This window comes from Oncorhynchus nerka, linkage group LG18 (genome assembly GCF_034236695.1).
Source record: "Oncorhynchus nerka isolate Pitt River linkage group LG18, Oner_Uvic_2.0, whole genome shotgun sequence".
Taxonomy (NCBI): Eukaryota; Metazoa; Chordata; class Actinopteri; order Salmoniformes; family Salmonidae; genus Oncorhynchus; species Oncorhynchus nerka.
The window spans coordinates 66432899-66453963 of NC_088413.1; the positions used below are offsets into that span (position 1 = coordinate 66432899).

Below are 21065 nucleotides of genomic sequence, written 5' to 3' on the forward strand. Positions count from 1 at the left end.
CATCTGTTTTGTGTAAGCATAAAATATCTGTTGGTTGTTGATACATTGTTGCTACAATCACAAAGACAGCAACAAAGCTATCCCTGGCAAACTCTCAACTGATTTGTTGCCATGACAACCAATGGTCAACAGCTGACACATGTTAGCAGCATTGAAGGTGGTGGTTCTTCCTGGATTATGTCTAGGTTGAAGATAACATTATAGATATAATATATATAAATATATTTTAGACCTAGTATTCTGTTTATTACAACAGGTATACAGACAGACAACAAAATATGCAGGTAAGTGTTTAGGCTTTTTATGGTTTGAAATGTTATGGTTTGAAACATGCATCTTATACTTCTAATTTAAGTGGGCTGATTAGCAGGCTCAAGATACAATATTCTAGCGATTTACATTATTCCTTATAAAGAGATTTTATGCATCCGTTTATGGTATTTTATTCACTCAGCAACATATGAACCTAGCAATGTGAGGCTTTTTGAATTTCACACAATTTATGTTAAAAAAATGTATGAATGGTTTGTTCCCCAAGAGGATACATTAAGCAACATGGATTTGGTAAAACGCACCAAATCAAAGGTGGGCTGTCTACAAAATCTGAAAGGACAGCAGCTCTACAGACAACTCCTCAACAATGCCACCTGCAGTCTCACCTTCTCCAAAGATGTTATATGGGAGATGGGGTCAGACAGTATACCTTACAGTCAAGCTGACTTCCACTGGCTTTTCAGTGCCTCTGGACCTCTGGCACCAAGTCCCAAGCCGAAGAGCACAGGGATAAAATCAATGAAAGGTATCCCCCTTCATCCTTCACCTCAGGATCCTGCCAAGAAGAGAGGCTTCAGAGACCCTCCCTCTATGCTCCCTGAATTACAAATATCCCATCTTGCGCCATTGACTGCCAAAGAGTCCTTTACACTCCCTAGTCACCAGGGGGGGCTCTTGGATTCCTTTAAAAGGACAGGACTACGAGGAGTTTCTAATATTTACAATTGTCTCGAGGAAGCATCTACAGGAGGCAGGGAGGACCGTTTAAAGAGCTGCCACTGGGATGAGTTTGTGCTAAAGAAGCTGACCAAGACCACAGCCCAGTGGATAGTGAGTCAACAGATTCCAAACCAGTGCCAGAATAAGACTCTGCTGCAGTCACTGCTGAGGAGTCAGTATGGTTCAGCCAGTGCCACAGATCTAGTCAATGAGGAGCCCATGTGTGAGGAGGATTTCTGCAGTTACCAAGATCTCCACAAGCAGACTGAGAAGCAGCAGGCTCTTCAGAGCAGCAAGGCTGAGACACCTCTTCCAGTATACTACAGGCAAGGAGACAAAACCTACCGTAATATTTAATGTTGACTTATTGAGTCCCCAGTCAGTTTTACGCCTCAAACAAATAATGTCTAATGCACTAAAGTTGATGTTTTATGTGAGTTTCTATAATGTGTAGATCATCAGAATTTGTATTCACAGTTTTATATCACTGATCTCTATTTTCACTTGACATACATTTACATTTACATTTAAGTCATTTAGCAGACACTCTTATCCATACCTGCTGCAGGGTGCAGGGCTACTCTCTTCCCCCTGCATGTTCTGATGAGCCTGGGGGTATGAACCAGACTGCCAACACTGTAGCAGTCAAGCACATTGAAACCCCTCAACCTCCTCGTCTTCAGGATAGCCTCAACCCCCGTGCTGGAAGCCATGTCTTGCACACAGAGAATAACTTTGAACAGGAGATATTTTCTGGTACAACTTCTCAATACACATGCAACTGAAATAGTATTTTCTATATTGGTTATTGATCTACATCACATTTCCTTGACTTTGCATGTTGCAGGAATAGCCAAACAGGTACATCAGCGAGATCCACGGAACCACGATCGCATCATCATGGACAACAATTCAGAGTACCAAAAGAACCTTCAAGACTTTTTCCCCTGTGGTCCAGATAAGTGGACAAAGGCTTCAGCAGAAACCATGCACAATGAGACACAAGGTTGGGGCTTTAACCAAGGTTGGGGCTTTAACCAAATAAATGCAACCCCTGTTAAAGCACGATTTTACTAAAATTCCATTGGGTAGGAATGCGACGGGTGGAGAAAGGTACTCGGCGGTGGGTGGACCTGCCAACCACTGCTGACTATGCCACAGAGTTGGGTTTGAGACCTCCTGACTACAGCGGGAAGGACACAGAGGTGCCCAGACAGCAACCCCACTACAACCCAATGGCCGAGCTCTCCTCCTTACGTTACGCAGTGGAGGGATGGAGGAGTGCCTGGAAGATCAGTAGGTCTCCTTGTCATTCAATATTGATGTTCTCTACGCATTTGTCAATATCACTGTGTTGTTAAGCCTAATTTATTTCACATCGTTACACTACAGCATGCCCAGATATACTCCAAAGTTACTGTATATTGTTACTTCATTAAAACTACTTCAGTTTGTCTTTAACCTGAGGAGGCTGTTCCTTCCTGTTCTAGAGATCACCTGGCAGAGTGTGACTATTGAAGGGTTGAAGAGGGCCCTTAAAGACCTGCACTACCACGTTCGCCTGTCAGCCATAGCCACTTGTGCATCAGGGGCAGTGAACAGACCGAGGGAAAAGCAACATCCCACAGATGCAGGTGACATGTAATAGATTGCGTCATCTCTCAACTCATCTTTTTTCATTTGTTTTGGTAATTGTGTGTGAGTACAGTTGAAGTCGGAAGTTTACAAACACCGTAGCCAAATACATTTAAACTCAGTTTTTCACAATTCCTGACATTTAATCTTAGTAAAAATCCACTGTTTTAGGCTAGTTAGGAACACCACTTTCTTTTAAGAATGTGAAATGTCAGAATAATAGTAGAGAGAATGATTTATTTCAGCTTTTATTTCTTTCATCATATTGCCAGTGGGTCAGAAGTTTACATACACTCAATGAGTATTTGGTAGCATTGCCTTTAAATTGTTTAACTTTTGTTCAAATGTTTCAGGTAGCCTTCCACAAGCTTCCCACAATAAATTGGGTGAATTTTGGCCCATTCCTCCTGACAGAGCTGGTATAACTGAGTCAGGTTTGCAGGCCTCCTTGCTCACACACACTTTTTCAGTTCTGCCCACAAATTGTCTATGGGTTTGAGGTTAGGGCTTTGTGATGGCCACTCCAATACCTTGACTTTGTTGTCCTTAAGCCATTTTGCCACAGCTTTGGAAGTATGCTTGGGGGTCATTGTCCATTTGGAAAAAACATTTGCGACCAAGCTTTAACTTCCTGACTGATGTCTTGAGATGTTGCTTCAATATAGCTACATAATTTTCCTCCTCATGATGCCATCTATTTTGTGAAGTGCACTAGTCCCTCCTGCAGAAAAGCACCCCCACAACCTGATGATGCCATCCCCGTGCTTCACGGTTGGGATGGTGTTCTTCATCTTGCAAGCCTCCCCCTTTTTCCTCCAAACATAACAGTGGTCATTATGGCCAAACAGTTTTTTTCCAAAAAAGTATGATCTTTGTCCCCATGTGCAGTTGCAAACCGTAGTCTGGCTTTTTTATGGCGGTTTTGGAGCAGTGGCTTCTTCCTTGCTGAGCGGCCTTTCAGGTTATGTCGATATAGGACTCGTTTTACTGTGGATATAGATACTTTTGTACCCGTTTCCTCCAGCATCTTCACAAGGTCCTTTGCTGTTGTTCTGGGATTGATTTGCACTTTTCGCACCAAAGTACGTTCATCTCTAGGAGACAGAATGCATCTCCTTCCTGAGCGGTATGGCTGCGTGGTCCCATGGTGTTTATACTTGCGTACTATTGTTTGTACAGATGAACGTGGTACCTTCAGGCTTTTGGAAATTGCTCCCAAGGATGAACCACACTTGTGGAGGTCTACAATTTTTTTTCTGAGGTCTTGGCTGATTTCTTTTGATTTTCCCATGATGTCAAGCAAAGAGGCACTGGGTTTGAAGGTAGGCCTTGAAATACATCCACAGGTACACCTCCAATTGACTCAAATTATGTCAATTAGCCTACCAGAAGCTTCTAAAGCCATGAATTTTACAAGCTGTTTAAAGGCACAGTCAACTTAGTGTATGTAAACTTCTGACCCACTGGAATTGTGATACAGTGAAGTAATCTGTCTGTAAACAATTGTTGGAAAAAATACTTGTGTCATGCACAAAGTAGATGTCCTAACCGACTTGCCAAAACTATAGTTTGTTAATTAACAAGAAATTTGTGGAATGGTTGAAAAACTAGTTTTAATGACTCCAACCTAAATGTATGTAAACTTCTGACTTCAACTTTATGTACACATATAGTGGACAAGGACAAAACATACATAGCACTTGTTTTTGGGAAACTCCCCCCAGGTCAGTATGGCCGTGTGTGGGACATCCAGCCAGTTCCTCAGGAGCTCCAGCCTCTTCTTCTCCTAGCTCTGGACGACCCTGTGAAGAGAGTTCAGATGGCAGCAGCAGTGTGCCAGTACGCCATGGGGACACCAGACTCCCGAGCCCGCGTAATCCTCTGCAATGCACTACATCAAGGTTAGGTCAGGTTGTATTGATTTTGGAGTACATTGTAATGACATATACCTTAGGGAAAAACATGAGGTGCAACTATGTTCTAACACCAAGACCCATACTGTCTGTGTGAATACTCACATCTGAATGGAATATAAACTGTAAATGTAACACCAATACTTTAAATAAATAACTTAGGTATGGGTTTATTATTCAAGATGAATTGCATTTCACTGACATCAAATGAAGAGTGTAGTGTTTTGTGTCAGACTCTGCAGGTGTAGGTGCAGACAGCTGGGTGGCAGCACAGTGCCTGGCCGTGGAGGGGGATTACAGTCGGCCAGTCATTCAGAGACTTCTCTCCCAGCACTTCGTCAGTGAGGTTCACACAGATAATAAACAGTCAGCCGCTCTACTTGCCAGCATCAGTAGCAAGACAGTGCGTAACTCAAATTTGTTCCCCTTAAATTGCTTCAACTAAATGATATACCCAGTCATTGGGGCAAGCATTATTAGCCTGTGTTCTTCTGCTTAATCACAAATCCATGATATCTGAAATGTCCTTTTTCTGGGCTTAACAATTTTTTTTAGACTCTAGTTCGCTCTCTGCTGGCTGAGGAGTTGAATTGTGCCAACTGGAGGACCAGACTCTTGGCTTGCAACACTATCTCCCAATTGAAAGGACCAATTAATAAGGTGTCTCTTGCAATCTCATAGATTTCTTGAGTCCCTAATTCTGTGATTTATTTGGTGTCTCAAATCAAACCTAAATTATGATATTGATATGTGATTATGTACTCATTAGAAATTATATTTTGTAGGACCTTGCAAACAAGTTGATCTACCTGATGTGGAATGACTGGAGTGTTAACGTGAAGCAGGCTGCAGCCCAGGCCCTGGGGAAACTAGGAATGGGAAGAGATGTGCACAACGAGCTGAGGTACCAGATTGGCATTTGGTGATCACTAATGAGCTGATTAGAGAGCATCTCACTCTTTTCCTAAAACCTCACCCATTGGCTGTTTCAGAATGAAGCTTGAGGAAGGTCCCGCCTCCTGGAGGGTGGAGGCTCTCATCCTCATAGCTCATCTACAGATCATGACCGCCAAGCTGCTGCCACCCTTTCTGAAATGTTTCAATGACAACTTTGTGGCCGTGAGGAAACAGGCCTGTCTGACTGCTGCAGCTCTAATGATGCAGTACAGCATGGTGAGAAAGGATGGAGGAGAGGCAGCAGTTTGCATACAATGTTTGTCTCGACTTCGTCTCGTGCCTAATACTCATGCCAATATATCCTATAAACCACGTCTTCTTTGGCAATATCACTTCAATATAGATAGACTATGGACTTCTGGTGGAAAAATTCCTTGTCTTTACTTTTTGGTTTTAGGTCTTGAATCAGCTGATTCAGCTAACACAGAATGACCCAGCATGGGAGGTTAAAGTTGTGGCAATCAGTGGTAAGCAGCATGGTGATGACCACTGGCCAACAGAGTGGATATTGATTGTAATGCCCGTGTGAAACTGCAACTGCACTAGATATGTAACTTTCTGTGATAGTGTATATAAATATACAGTATAAGTTTAGTGTCAGAAAGCAGATGTGTGAACGTGACGAGGCACTGCAATTGTTTGTTAGCTTTAGGGAAGATAGGTTGCCTCACGCCGACCCTCCAGGACCACCTCCTCTGGGCTTTACATCATGAGGAGAAACCCCAGGTACGCATCGCCGCCTGCCAGGCCCTAAAGATCCTTAAAGTGAAGGGACCAGAGCTGCAGAACCTCCTACAGGAGCGGTTTGTACTGGAACCCCACCCCCAGGTCCATAGGTGAGTCAGAGTTCAGATCAAAATCCATCCCACTGGGCACAGATGTCAATTCATTGTCTATTCCACGTTGGTGCCACATCACAAAGTTGATTTAATCAGTGTGTGCCCAGTGGGATATAATGTCGTGCCACATCTGTGTTAGCTTTACAGGTATGAGTGTTTATCTATGTATCTATGTCCATAACATTAAAAACAAACAAAAACGTTTTTTGTCTACAAGGCATATACAGGGGCTCCTCAAAAACTATGGCTACAGTATTGATGGAGACAGGGGCATGGTCCACAAAATCAAAGATCAGGTAAATGTGTTTCAAGGTTAGCCATGGAAAGTATAAGTATAATGTGTTTTTGTCGCAAACTGAGGGCCATCAGTTCCTTCCTCCTGGTTTGCAGGTTCAGAGGCTATGCACCAAGAGCATCATCACAGACAAAGTGCTGTTGATGGAGAAGCTGGAGAACATGTACCAGCAACAGAGGAAGTATCTGGTAAATGAGAGCCGGCCGGACACTACACCAATATCACAGCTGCTGCAGGAACGCTACAACAGTGAGTGACGGACTACTATGGTGTGTTAAGCTGAGTTAAATATTTAATGTAAATCTTGATGTGCAGTGAATTAGAGCCTTCTTATTTCCCGCAGATACAGTATATGCAGTTTTCTGACTGTGATGAATATCATTTTTGAAGAAGGTAACATGAAGCCATTGTGGGCATTGTCTTTTTCTAGGAATTAAACATTGCCCTTCCACAGTAAGGCCGACTCACTCCTCAGATTCCTCTGTGACTCAGGTATTCCCTGTCCTGAGTTACTAGTCTAGTTACAGAACTAGAGAACAAACCAGTTTGAAATGTACACTTTATTTTAAGCTAAATTGATGTATTATATAAAACGAACAGCTACTATTAATACAAGCAATTACTTACAAAACAAATATGTATTTTACAAATGACATGAATAAATCATAACCAGGATAAAAACAAACCGTTAAGGTGGATGTTGTAAATTAACAGTGCTCGTGCTTTTACACCTGCATTGCTTGCTGTTTGGGGTTTTAGGCTGGGTTTCTGTACAGCACTTTGAGATATCAGCTGATGTACGAAGGGCTATATAAATACATTTGATTTGATTTGATTTGAACTCCCCCTTTCTCTGTAGTCCTCCTCTGAATGCACGCTTGAATCAAGCCCTGTCAACAAATCCTCTTCATCTGCTTATCAAGATCATCAACACTCCATCGTGTGACAGTGGAGAAACTTCAGCACTCCAAGAAAATGAAGATAATATTTAATAACCATGGCCGCATAAAATAAATACAGTATTTGTTGACTAATGTTTGCTTTAGTAGTATTGGGGGATTATGTAGTTGTAAGGGATTGTGAAGGGGTTGATTTACTGTCAGGTAGTGATGTTATTGATGGAGCTGTGCTGCTAGCTCCTCCACTGCAGAACCTGTTTGCAGTTGTTCCACCGGTCACCTAGGCCAGGAGCTGAGCTATACCATTGTTCTGAAAGAGAGAACAACATATATGTGGGAAATACTGTAGGTCAGATTATGACTATGATATGCATGTTGGAACATGCATATGGCACATTACAGTGCCACATACATAGTTGTGATGAGCTTGTGTATGTAGATTCTGGAGGATATACAGTGATCCTTAGTAGAATGGACACCACAAAGACTACGACACAATGTACAGTGCAATATGCTTGTTCTATTCGCATCTGACCAGTATTCCACAGATTAAGGGCCACAATAATAGAAGCAACAACTGTGTGTAAACTCTAGATTTAAATACAGTATATAGCCCATCGATTATTGTGCATATACAGGATGTTCAGGACAGGACTCATTCTAAAGGATTCCAAAAATCCGTGACCCCGACCCGGAAGTGCTTAGTTATTCTTGCTGGCTTCACAGTGGTCTGGCTACCAGCCCCTGGTTAGCTAGATAACTAACTAGATAGTCTTGGGATGGCTGCAGAAAGAATCATATCCGCGGTTTCAGACTACCCAGAATTATATAACTCAACTTTGACTTCATATAGAGACCCGATAAAAAAATCGGATGCATGGAAGGCTGTGGGTAAACAACTGGGACTGAAAGGTATGGTCTGATTAACTAGCTAAGAACATTAGCATACATGTTGGCTAGCTAGCTAAGTTAACATTGTTACTCATTACTCACGTTAACGTTACTAGCTAAACTTGTTCTTCGCTAACGTTAGTTATTACGTTTGACATATCTGCCTATTGTGTAGACTAGCTTGCTATATTTTCTAGCGAACATTGTTCACACTGGGTTTAACTTCCAGGGCTATGCTAGCTAGCTACTGTTTGCCAGGTTAGTTTAATTGTTTGCGACCCTTAACTGTTCATCGCTCTTTATTGTCTTGTTAATTGCATTGGAATAGTTGGCTACGTTGTTGATTGATTAGTAATGTTGATTGCCGTGGTCAATATACGGTGTAAAGTTAGTTAACCACAGGGGGCAGTGTGTCACGGTTTGTTTACTAGTTAACGTTAGCTAGCTAACTCATTAACTTTCTACCTGAGGTGAACCAGTTGAGTGGGCACTCGTGATTTGCACCACAAGTGTAATGCCAACAAAAATGTTGGCTGCTACACCAGCAGTTTAACGGTGATTCGGTCACCGTTAGTATAAGAATATAATCCAATGATTTAACAATATGTCAACATTGGCGTAAGACTCATAGCTAGAGCAGTGCAAGCCATTTTATCCAGTGACAACATAATTCTACACTATAGAGATGGGGGCTTTTACGCGGTTAGTGGTTAGTCCTACACCATCCCTATCCCTCATCTTTAGCCCATATCCAAGCTAGGCCTAAGTGGAAGGTTGCAGTTGGGCAGAACAAAATACTATGTTTCAACTAACCAAATACTTAGAGGTGGTGAACAAATTGGAAGACTACGTTTGTGGGAACACATGGCTCATCCAAATGACCATGCATAAAGCACTGGTATAGCCATAAGGGAAAGTTAAGAACAGAACAGAGACTACTGTCAACTTGGATATCCTCTTTTTATGTTCCAGAGGAAGATGCCCGAAAGAAATGGAGAAACCTGAGGGATGTGTTCACAAGGAAAGTGAAAGCAGATCGGATCCGTGGTGCCACAGGGAAGGCCCTAAAAAAATGGAGATATAGTGAGTTAATGGCATTTCTGATCCCATACATACAGCGAGGTAGAGGAACTGGCGGCAGCAATAGCACAGAGGAGTTTGATGATGGAAAAGATGACACAACTAGCACCTCTGACGTCCTGATTGATCTAGATGGAAGTGTGGTTGATACCAAGATGTCACCACCTTTGGACAACAACTTACATGAGATGACATGGAAAGATTCCTGGCAAACAGCTGGACAAGGAGACAATGAGGATGAGATGTTTTTCATGAGCCTACTCCCTCACCTCAAGCGGTTACCTTACAGGAAAAAGTGTGCAATTAAGCTGAAATTTCACCAACTTCTCCACGATGCTGAATTTGAGGACACCGACTAGCCTAACTGTACAGTAAATATATTTTGTATCAATGAGTTGGGACTTTCTAAGGACAGAACATTTTGTTGGAAATACATTTGATCAATTTCCATTTAGTTACCTTGAGAAAGTGTCCAATAGTGCTTTGGAACCCCTCCCCCCACACACACAAACCTTCCAAGTTTGAGCCCACTGGTGATGTTTCAGTGTGGTAGTGATAGACAGGAGGGGGCTGTAGTACTTAACCGGACTAAGCTAGAAACATTATTTTTTGTTTAAAATGTTTTCTTTCTCCTAATATGTGGAAAGGGCTGCTTTTAGCCAAGACCCTTTATACATGTATTATATATACGAACACATTGGAGATGGTTTGTTACTTAGAATTTTATTTGTAAAAATATTGTAACAATGTTGGTCTGTTTAGTGTCACCTCTGGTCACATTCATACAGGCATAGCCAAGAGATGATGTTTGGGGGTGGGGGCTAATACAGGACGAGTAAAGGCCCAGTTCACTATTATTTTTTTAGGGGGTGCTTCAGCACCACTACTTCCCGTGGCTATGCATACAGGTATGCATTTTGTTTTCTCCTGTAATACTTTAGTCTGGTTCTAAAAATAAAAACATTTGATTAAATGTTCTCCATGCTAGTGCAATAGTTGCTCTTTTGACAATTTATATTTTGTCTTTACTTTTTGAAGTTGGCTATTTCATTCATGCATTTTAGAATGTTATTGAGCTTAATAAAAGTTGTGGTTAAATGCTGCCCCATTTCACTAAGGTGTTGATTCTGTATGTCAAGCAAGTTGTGTATGCAATTTTTTTTAACTTAAATGTCTGTCTGTCAAATAAAAATAATTGAAAAGTTCAACCATATATTTCCACTGCAGATGTAAAGTTTGGTAAGAGAATGACTGTGCTGTCATGTGTTTTTGTAACATTTTCAGTGGACATTAAGTAGTTCTTGTGTATAGAGTTGTGGTTTGACTTTGCATCACATGCATTATAAAGTGAAATATCGGAGTGTCCGCATCAATGTGTAAATGCCCATATGCTACAGGTAACTGACAAAGGCAGTGTTTTGACGGCTTTCAGCCACCGTGTAACTTCAGCTCTTGGAGTATTTGAATCTTTGTAGTCATTAAGCATTTGACTACCTTTTAATTACCTGTAAATGAATAAGCAGTAATGGTTTTGATCCGCTGCCACAGCAGAGCTTGTCATGTTTCACGTAGCCTTTTGCAAATCAAAACTAGGTGCACATGAGTTGTTTAAAGGATAATTGTGCTGGCTCCAGTTCTACTTAAATGTCATATCAAAACACTCTTAGTTACAATTTCAATACTGTGAAATCCCACCAACATTTGAGTGTGGCCCCAATTACTTTTCCATTGAGACTTACTAGTTAGTGTCTGTGTAATATTCATGTTTGACACAAGCAATGTCAAACAAAGGGATGTGTCTCCCTGCTGTGCTCATTTAAACTAATGTTTGGTTTCAAAGAATGGCACTTGTTCCACTTGCCTGATCCAAAAGATATGTTTTCCTTCTGTCGCTTCATTTTTCTACACATCTCACCATCCCTCTGTTCTCAATATCGTTTTGCACACCACACAATATACAGTCTGGCAGCAGGTAGCCTAGGGGTTAAGTGTTGTGCCAGTAAACAAACGTTTGCTGGTTCAAATCCCCGAGCTATGTGAAAAATCATTTGATGTGCCCTTGAGCAAAGCACTTAACTCACTCTGGATAAGAGCATCTGCTAAATGACAAATGTAAAATGAGGATGTTTCTTCTATTCTCTCAATTCAGTTTGATTTGCGCAGGTTAACTCCTAAACCGTTATATCTGTGGGGCGGGTGGGTTTAGAGTCATAAAATATTGTGTTGACTAAAGAGAAATGTCGTGTAATGTACAGTATCAGTCAAAAGTTTGGACACCTCATTCCAGGAATTTTATTTTACTATTTCCTATATTGTATAATAATAATAGTGAAGACAAAACTATGAAATAACACGTAGGGATTCATGTAGTAAGCAAAAAATAAGTAAAACCAATCCAAATATGTTATATTTAAGATTCTTCAAAGTAGCCACCCTTTGACAGCTTTGCACACTCCTAGCCTTCAATCAACCAGGTTCATGAGGTGGTTACCTGGATTGCATTTCAATTAACAGGTGTGCCTTAAATTCATTTGTGGAATTTCTTTTCTTCTTGATGTATTTGTGTTTTGACAAGGTAGGGGTGGTTTACAGAAGATGTTCTTTTACCAAATAGGACTAAGTCCATATTATGGAAAGAACAGCTCAAATAATTTAAGAGAAACGACAGTCCATCAAGTTAAGACATTAACTTTGAACGTTTCTTCAGGTGCTGTCGCAAAACCATCAAGCGCTATGATGAAACTGGCTCTCATGAGGACCGCCACAGGAATGGAAGACCCAGAGTTACCTCTGCCACCGAGGTTAAGTTCATTAGTTAACTGCACCTCAGATTGCAGCCCAAATAAATGTCCAAGTAAAAGACCCTCTTAACATCAACTGTTCAGGAGAGGCTGCGTGAATCAGGCCTTCATGGTCAAATTGCTGCAAATAAACCACTACTAAAGGACACCAATAATAAGAAGACTTGCTTGGGCCAAGAAACACAAGCAATGGACATTAGACTGGTGGAAATCTGTCCTTTGGACTGATGAGTCCAAATATGAGATTTTTGGTTCCAACCGTCATGTCTTTGTGAGATGCATTGTAGGTGAACGGATGATCTGCAGCTGTGTGGTTCCCACCGTGAAGCATGGAGGTGGGGGTGTGATGGTGCTTTTCTGGTGACACTGATTTATTTAGCATTCAAGGCACACTTAACCGGCATGGCTACCACAGCATTCTGCAGCGATAATCTTGTTTGCGCTTAGTGGGACTACCATTTGTTTTTCAACAAGACAATGATCCAACACACCTCCAGGCTGTGTAATGATTAGAAGGAGAGTGATGGAGTGCTGCATCATATGACCTGGCCTCCACAATCAATCACCCCACAACCCAATTGAGATGGTTTGGGATGAGTTGGACCGCAGAGTGAAGGAAAAGCAACCAACAAGTGCTCAGCATATGTAGGAACTCCTTCAAGACCGTTGGAAATGCATTCCAGGTGAAGCAGGTTGAGACAATTCAAGTGTACAAAACTGTCATTAAGGCAAAGGGTGGCAACTTTGAAGAATGTTTAACACTTTTTTGGTTAATACATTTAATAGTTTTGATGTCTTCACTATTACATATTGTAGGAAATAGTCAAAATAAAGAAAAACCACTGAATGAGTAGGTGTCCAAACGTTTGACTAGTACTCTATGCATACATACAGTTGTCGTTCATCGTTTACATACACTTAGGTTGGAGACATTAAAACTAGTTTTTAAACCACTCCACAAATTTCTTGTTAACAAACTAGAGTTTTGGCAAGTCGGTTAGGACATCTACTTTGCGCACGACACAAGTCATTTTTCCAACAATTGTTTACAGGCAGATTAATTCACTGTATCACAATTCCAGTGGGTCAGAAGTTTACATACACTAAGTTAACTGTGCCTTTAAACAGCTTGGAAAATTCGAGAAAATGTCATGGCTTGTGATAGGCTAATTGACATTATTTGAGTCAATTGTGGATGTATTTCAAGGCCTACCTTCAAACTCGGTGCCTCCTTGCTTGACATGGGAAAAATCTAAAGAAATCAGCCAAGACCTCCACAAGTCTGGTTCATCCTTGGGAGCAATTTCCAAATGCCTGAAGGTACCACGTTCATCTGTACAAACAATAGTACGCAAGTATAAACACCATGGGACCACACAGCCGTCACACCGCTCAGGATGGAGGTTCTGTCTCTTAGAGATGAAAGTACTTTGTTGCGAAAAGTGCAAATCAATCCCAGAACAGCAGCAAAGGACCTTGTGAAGATGCTGGAGGAAACAGGTACAAAAGTATCTATATCCACAGTAAAACGGGTCCTATATCGATTTTTTACAATGATTAAATGTCAGGAATTGTGAACAACTGAGTTTAAATGTATTTGGCTAAGGTGTATGTAAACTTCAGACTTCAACTGTACACTCAGCAACAAAAAAAAACGTCCCGTCAACTGCTTTTATTTTCAGCAAACGTAACATGTGTAAATATTTGTATGAGCATAAGATTCAACAACTGAGACAAACTGAACAAGTTCCACAGACGTGTGAATAACAAATAAAATCTATTTTTTATTTCACCAGGTAGGCCACTTGAGAACAAGTTCTCATTCACAACAGCGACCTGGCCAAGATAAAGCAAAGCAGTGTGACAAAAACAACAGAGTTACACATAAGTGTATAGTCAGTAACAATATAAAAATCTATGTACAGTGTGTGCAAATGTAGAAGAGTAGGGAGGTTAGGCAATAAATAGGCCATAGAGGCGAAATAATTACAATTTAGCATTAACACTGGAGTGATGGATGTGCAGATGATGTGCAAGTAGAGATACAGGGGTGCAAAAGAGCAAGAGGATAAATAACAATATGGGGATGAGGTAGTTTGGTGTGCTATTTACAGATTGGCTGTGTACAGGTACAGTGATCAGTAAGCTGCTCTGACAACTGATGCTTAAAGTTAGAGGGAGATATAAGTGATTTTTGCAATTCGTACCAGTCATTGGCATCAGATAACTGGAAGTGAAATATACCTACTGGAGCGCCTGTGTGTTGCTATGGTGACCAGTGAGCTGAGATAAGGCGGGGCTTTACCTAGCAAAGACTTATAGATGACCTGGATCCAGTGGGTTTGGCATCGACTATGTAGTGAGGGCCAGCCAATGAGAGCATTCAAGTCACAGTGTTGGGTAGTACATGGGGCTTTGGTGACAAAACGGACGGCATTGTGATAGACTACATCCAGTTTGCTGAGTAGAGTGTTGGAGGCTATTTTGTAAATGACATCGCCAAAGTCAAGGAACAGTAGGATAGTCAGTTTTACAAGGGTATGTTTGGAGGTTTGTTAACACAGTGTCCAAAGAAGGGCCAGATGTATACAGAATGATGTCTGAGTAGAGGTGGATCAGAGAATCACCGGCAACAAAGGCGACATCATTGATATATACCGAGAAGAGAGTCCATCTGAGAATTGAGCCCTCTGTCCGGACAACAGAGGGCCAGAGGTCCGGACAACAGGCCCTCCGATTTCACACACTGAACTCTGTCTGAGAAGTAGTTGGTTAACCAGGCGAGGCAGTAATTTGAGAAAACAAGGCTATCGAGTCTGCTGATAAGATTGCGGTGATTGATAGTCGAAAGCCTTGGCCAGGTTGATGAATACGGCTGCACAGTACTATCTTTTATCGATGGCGGTTATGATATTGTTTAGGACCTTGAACTTGGCTGAGGTGCACCCATGACCAGCTCAGAAACCAGATTTTTTAAATGTATGTATTTTTTAACCAGGTAGGTTAGTTGAGAACAAGTTGTCATTTACAACTGCGACCTGATCAAGATAAAGCAAAGCAGTGCGACACAAACACAGAGTTACACATGTAATAAACAAACATACAGTTGTCGTGTCTTTGGCTATGCCGGATTAAGTGATATGACATGCTATTCTATAAAATAATTTCTCCGTAATTAATATTACCTGATTGAGCTAATCATGTAAATGTAATTAACTAGAGAGTCGGGGCACCACGAAATAATATTTATAGAGCTGTTGTCTTCCAAATAAACTCTTAAAGACCTAGTAATATTTTACATCAATAGCAGTCAATCTTAATTCAGTTTCATCTGAAAGTTGTAAATTCTTGGTTATCTGCACGAACCCTGGCTAACAAGTTGGATCAGCAATATTAAAATTGAGTTTAATTATTTATTTACTAAATACCTAACTAATCACACAGAATTACACATACACATAATTCAATCATAACTTGATTACAAATTACATCATAAAGGAAAACGTCCATAGCGGGCGGAACAGATATGACAGCTGGTCACACAAAAGAAAAGGGGCTGGGTTTGAGTGAAAAAGCGGGAAGATTGAGGAACAAAGGGCGAAGCGGTGCTATCGTAAATACAGTATCTTATGCATTCTAAATTACCGCCCATTTGGAAAAGGAAAATGCAATAAATATTTACTCTGAGCTGCGCGTCGGCAGGTTGGTGGTAGATGGAAGACCGTGTTGCCCAACCGAGTCCTTTGAAGAATGTCTCTGCTGGTAAATTGGATACGTTGTAGTAACATTGTTGTGTGGTAGACGGATACTCTGTCTTTTCCTTCCGCAGCTGCGGTTGCTAACTCAACGGCTAGGAGGTATCACTTCTGTAGTGAATAAGAGTTCAAAGTTCATACCATACCAAAGCTCACGCTCATGTTGGCTTCGTTCTGTAGTTATTATCTGAACCATTCTGACATCGGACCGTCGTCCTCACATCCTCGGTTATAACAGGTTATAACCCTACCCACTGGCAAACGTCATGACACAGTCAATAATACAATAGAAAAAGTCTATGAGGTAGGATAAGGGAGGTAAGGCAATAAATAGGCCATAGTTGCGAAATAATTACAGATTGCATAGTGGAGAAGGTACGGTGGGATTCTAAATGGTCGGTGATCTGTTTGTTAACTTGGCTTTCAAATATTTTAGAAAGGCAGGGTAGGATGGATATAGGTTTATAACAGTTTGGGTCTAGTGTCTCCCCCTTTGAAGAGGGGGATGACCGCGGCAGCTTTCCAATCTTTGGGGTTCTCAGACGATACGAAAGAGAGGTTGAACAGGCTAGTAATAGGGGTTACAACAATTTTGGATGATCATTTTAGAAAGAGAGGGTCCAGATTGTCTAGCCAAGCTGATTTTGTAGAGATTGAGATTTTGCAGCTCTTTCAGAACATCAGCTGTCTGGATTTGGGTGGAGAAGCGGGGGGGGGGGGCTTGGGCAAGTTGCTGCAGGGACTGCTGAGCTGTTGGCCGGGGTAGGGGTAGCCAGGTGGAAGGCATAGCCAGCCGTGCGAAAATTGTTATTGAAATTCTCAATTATCATGTATTTATCGGTAGTGACAGTGTTTCCTAGCCTCAGTGCAGTGGGCAGCTGGGAGGATGTGCTCTTATTCTCCATAAAGTTTAGTGTCCCAAAACCTTTTGGAATTAGTGCTACAGGATGCAAATTTCTGTTTGAAAAAGCTAGCCTTAGCTTTCCGAACTGACTATGTTGGTTCCTGACTTCCCTGAAAAGTTGCATATCGCGGGGGCTATTCGATGCTAATGCAGAACACCACAGGATGCTTTTGTGCTGGTCAAGGGCAGTCAAATCTGGGGTGAACCAAGAGTTATGTCTGTTCTTAGTAATACATTTTTTGAAACGGGCATGCTTATTTAAGATGGTGAGGAAGGCACTTTTAAAGAGCAACCAGGCATCCTCTACTGATGGGATGAGGTCAATATCCTTCCAGGATACCCGAGCCAGATCGATTAGAAAGGCCTGCTCGCTGAAGTGTTTTAGGGAGTGTTTGACAGTGATGAGGGGTGGTCGTTTGACCACGCGGACCCATTACCCACACAGGTAATGAGGCAGTAATTTCTGAGATCCTGATTGAAGACAGCAGAGGTGTATTTAGAGGGCAAGTTGGTCAGGATATCTATGAGGGTGCCTATGGTTACAGATTTAGGGTTGTACCCGGTAGGTTCCTTAATAATTTGTTTGAGATTGAGGGGCATCTAGCTTTGATTGTAGGACGGACGGGGTGCATATCCCAGTTTAGGTCACCTAACAGTATTAACTCCAAAGATTGATGGGGGACAATCAATTCACATATGGTGACCAGGGCACAGCTGGGGGCTGAAGGGGATCTATAACAAGCGGCAATGGTGAGAGACTTGTTTCTGGAAAGGTGGATTTTTTAAAGTAGAAGCTCGAAATGTTTGGGTATAGACCTGGATATTATGACAGGACTCTGCAGGGAATCTCTGCAGGAGATTGCAACTCCGCCCCCTTTGGCAGTTCTATCTTGTCGGACGATGTTATAGTTAGGGATGGACATTTCAGGATTTTTGGTGGCCTTCCTAAGCCATGATTCAGACACTGTTAGGACATCAGGGTTGGCGGAGTGTGCTAAAGCAGTGAATAAAACAAACTTAGGGAGGAGGCTTCTAATGTTAACATGCATGAAACTAGGGCTTTTACGGGTACAGAAGTCAACAAATGAGAGTGCCGGGAGAATGGGAGTGGAGCTAGGCGCTGCAGGGCCTGGATTAACCTCTACATCACCAGAGGAACATAGGAGGAGTAGGATAAGGGTATGGCTAAAGGCTATAAGAACTGGTCTTCTAGTGCGTTTGGAACGGAAAGTAAAAGGAGCACATTTCTGGGCGCAGAAGAATAGATTCAAGGCATAATGTACAGACAAGGGTATGGTAGGATATAAGTGCAGTGGAGGTAAACCAAGGCATTGAGTGACGATGAGAGGTTTTGTCTCTAGAGACACCAGTTAAGCCAGGTGAGGTCACCGCATGTGTGGGGGGGTAAAACAAAAGGGCTATCTAAGGCATGTTGGGCAGGGCTGGGGGCTCTACAGTGAAATAAGATAGTAATCACTAACCAAAACAGCAATAGACAAGGCACATTGACTTTAGGGAGAGGCATGTGTAGCCGAGTGATCATAGGGTCCAATGAGTAGCACTAGATGAGTCAAGGAGCTGTAGTTGCTAATATGCTAGGCGATCTGGAGACATGGCGATTCAGACAGCTAGCGGGCCGGGGCTAACAGATGGGCATCCGACATCGCCAATTGGCAAAAGAGGTATTGTAGCCCAAGAATTGACTGCTGGACCTCTTTGGCGAGCTGGGAGATGGGCCTAGCTCGAGGCTAGCTTGTGCTTGCTTCGGGATAGAGATGTTAGCCAGGAGTAGCCACCCGGGTGGCAGCTTGCTAGCTGGGATGATCCGGTGTCAAGGTTCAGAGCTTGCGGTAGGAATAATGTGTCCCTGAACAAAGGGGGGGGGCGGGGGTCAAAATCAAAAGTAACAGTCAGTATCTGGTGTGGCCACCAGCTGCATTAGGTACTGCAGTGCATCTCCTCCTCATGGACTGCAGCAGATTTGCCAGTTCTTGCTGTGAGATGTTACCCCACTCTTCCAAGGCAAATGCAAGTTCCCGGACATTTCTGGGGGGGGATGGCCCTAGCCCTCACCCTCCGAACCAACAGGTCCCAGACGTGCTCAATGGGATTGAGATCCGGGCTCTTCGCTGGCCATGGCAGAACATTGACATTCCTGTCTTGCAGGAAATCACGCACAGAACAAGAAGTATGGCTGGTGGCATTGTCATGCTGGAGGGTCATGTCAGGATGAGCCTGCAGGAAGGGTACCACGAGGGAGGAGGTCTTCCCTGTAACGCACAGCGTTGAGATTGCCTGCAATGACAACAAGCTCAGTCCGATGATGCTGTGACACGACGGACCCTCCACCTCCAAATCGATCCCGCTCCAGAGTACAGGCCTCGGTGTAACGCTCATTCCTTCGATGATAAACGCAAATCCGACCATCACCCCCGGTGAGACAAAACCGCGACTCGTCAGTGAAGAGCCCTTTCTGCCAGTCCTGTCTGCTACAGCGACGGTGGGTTTGTGCCCATAGGCGACGTTGTTGCCGGTGATGTTGTAAGGCAGGTCCTCACCAGACAAGCCTACAAGCACTCAGTCCAGCCTCTCTCAGCCTATTGTGGACAGTCTGAGCACTGATGGAGGGATTGTGCATTCCTGGTGTATCTTGGGCAGTTGTTGTTGCCATCCTGTACCTGTCCCACAGGTGTGATGTTCGGATGTACCGATCCGGTGCAGGTGTTGTTACACGTCCACTGCGAGGACGGTCTGCTCTTCTCCCTGTAGCACTGTCTTAGGCGTCACACAGTACGGACATAGCAATTTATTGCCCTGGCCACATCTGCAGTCCTCATGCCTCCTTGCAGCATGCCTAAGGCAAGTTCACACAGATGAGCAGGGACCCTGGGCATCTTTCTTTTGGTGTTGTTCAGAGTCAGTTTTCATAACTGTGACCTTAATTGCCTACCGTCTGTAAGCGTCTTAACGACCGTTCCACAGGTGCATGTTCATTAATTGTTTATGGTTCATTGAACAAGCTTTTACAATGAAGATCTGTTAAGTTATTTGGATATTTACAAATTATCTTTGAAAGACAGGGTCCTGAAAAAGGGACAAGCATACTTCCAAAGTTGTGGCAAAATGGTTAAGGACAACAAAGTCAAGGTATTGGAGTGGCAAAGCCCTGACCTCAATCCCATAGAACATTTGTGGACAGAACAAAAAAAGCGTGTGTGAGCAAGGAGGCCTTCAAAGCTGACTCAGTTACACCAGCTGTCAGGAGGAATGGGCCGAAATTCACCCAACTTATTGTGGGAGGTTTGTGGGAGGCTACCTGAAACATTTGATCCTAGTTAAACAATTTAAAGGGCAATGCTACCAAATACTAATTCAGTGTATGTAAACTTCTGACCCACTAGGAATGTGATGTGATGAAAGAAATAATAGCTGAAATAAATCACTCTACTATTATTCTGACATTTCACAATCTTAAAATAAAGTGGTGATCCTACAACAGGGAAATTTTATTAAGATTAAATGTCAGGAATTGTGAAAAATGGAGTTTAAATGTATTTGGCTAAGGTGTATGTAAACTCCTGACTTCAACTGTATGCATTTTTACTGCTCTAATTACATTGATATCCAGTTTCTAATAGCAATAAGGCACCTTGGGAGTTTGTGGTATATGGCCAATGTACCACACCTCCTGGGGCCTTATTGCTTAAAACATACCACTGGTATGACAGAAAATTACATTAATGTTGTTGATAACCAGTTTATAATAGCAATAAGGCACCTCTGGGGTTTGTGGTATATGGCCAATATACCACGGCTAAGGGCTGTATCCAGGCACTCTGCGCCGAGTCGTGCATAAGATCATCCCTTAGCTGTGGTATATTGGCCATATACCACACCTCCTTGGGTCTTATTGCTGAATTGATCACATTTTTATTCATGACATTTCCACAGAGGTCGCAGTGGTGTAAAACTACTTTAAAGTACCTCTTAAGTAGTTTTGGGGGGTATCTGTACTTGACTATTTATATTTGACAACTTTTACTCCACTACATTCCTAAAGAAAATAATATTATTTTTACTCCTTACATTTTCCCTGACACCCA

The 21065-nt window shown here is 42.4% G+C and overlaps 4 protein-coding genes across 5 annotated transcripts in view; 3 read left to right on the forward strand and 1 right to left on the reverse strand.

Moving 5' to 3' along the window:
• Positions 1-354: 354 nt before the first annotated feature.
• LOC135561913 (uncharacterized) lies at positions 355-1364 on the forward strand. The gene has a single exon (XM_065004282.1). The coding sequence runs from the start codon at positions 514-516 to the stop codon at positions 1348-1350; it is 837 nt and encodes a 278-aa protein (XP_064860354.1). The 5' UTR covers positions 355-513; the 3' UTR covers positions 1351-1364.
• Positions 1365-1541: 177 nt separating this feature from the next.
• LOC115146365 (HEAT repeat-containing protein 4) lies at positions 1542-7589 on the forward strand. The gene is made up of 15 exons (XM_029688396.2): positions 1542-1749; positions 1841-1999; positions 2086-2289; positions 2484-2627; positions 4353-4529; positions 4775-4944; positions 5097-5201; positions 5327-5445; positions 5534-5714; positions 5896-5965; positions 6145-6334; positions 6555-6633; positions 6728-6881; positions 7063-7124; positions 7492-7589. Exons 1-15 carry the CDS (start codon positions 1611-1613, stop codon positions 7576-7578), a joined length of 2040 nt encoding a protein of 679 aa, XP_029544256.2. The 5' UTR covers positions 1542-1610; the 3' UTR covers positions 7579-7589.
• A 19-nt stretch (positions 7590-7608) lies between these two features.
• Positions 7609-21065, reverse strand: part of LOC115146366 (gastrula zinc finger protein XlCGF57.1-like) — a 35023-nt gene continuing 21566 nt past the window's right edge. Inside the window, exon 4 of one of the 2 annotated variants that reach the window (XM_029688400.2) lies at positions 7609-7841. In XM_029688400.2, coding sequence (XP_029544260.2) covers positions 7765-7841 — 77 coding nt within the window. In that variant the 3' untranslated portion in view covers positions 7609-7764. Of the gene's footprint in view, positions 7842-9363; positions 9487-21065 lie in introns of those variants that run through there. The other variant, XM_029688401.2, reaches the window with a different exon arrangement.
• LOC115146368 (transcription factor Adf-1-like) lies at positions 8217-10710 on the forward strand. Its single transcript, XM_029688403.2, has 2 exons — positions 8217-8443; positions 9395-10710. Exons 1-2 carry the CDS (start codon positions 8311-8313, stop codon positions 9859-9861), a joined length of 600 nt encoding a protein of 199 aa, XP_029544263.1. The 5' UTR covers positions 8217-8310; the 3' UTR covers positions 9862-10710.

Coding starts and splice junctions, on each gene's coding strand:
- LOC135561913 (XM_065004282.1), top strand. CDS start 514: ATGTATGAATGGTTTGTTCCCCAAGAGGATACATTAAGCAACATGGAT.
- LOC115146365 (XM_029688396.2), top strand. CDS start 1,611: ATGAACCAGACTGCCAACACTGTAGCAGTCAAGCACATTGAAACCCCT. Junction 2,290..2,483: donor GAGGAGTGCCTGGAAGATCA/GTAGGTCTCCTT, acceptor TTCCTGTTCTAG/AGATCACCTGGCAGAGTGTG. Junction 4,530..4,774: donor CTGCAATGCACTACATCAAG/GTTAGGTCAGGT, acceptor GTTTTGTGTCAG/ACTCTGCAGGTGTAGGTGCA.
- LOC115146368 (XM_029688403.2), top strand. CDS start 8,311: ATGGCTGCAGAAAGAATCATATCCGCGGTTTCAGACTACCCAGAATTA. Junction 8,444..9,394: donor TAAACAACTGGGACTGAAAG/GTATGGTCTGAT, acceptor TTTATGTTCCAG/AGGAAGATGCCCGAAAGAAA.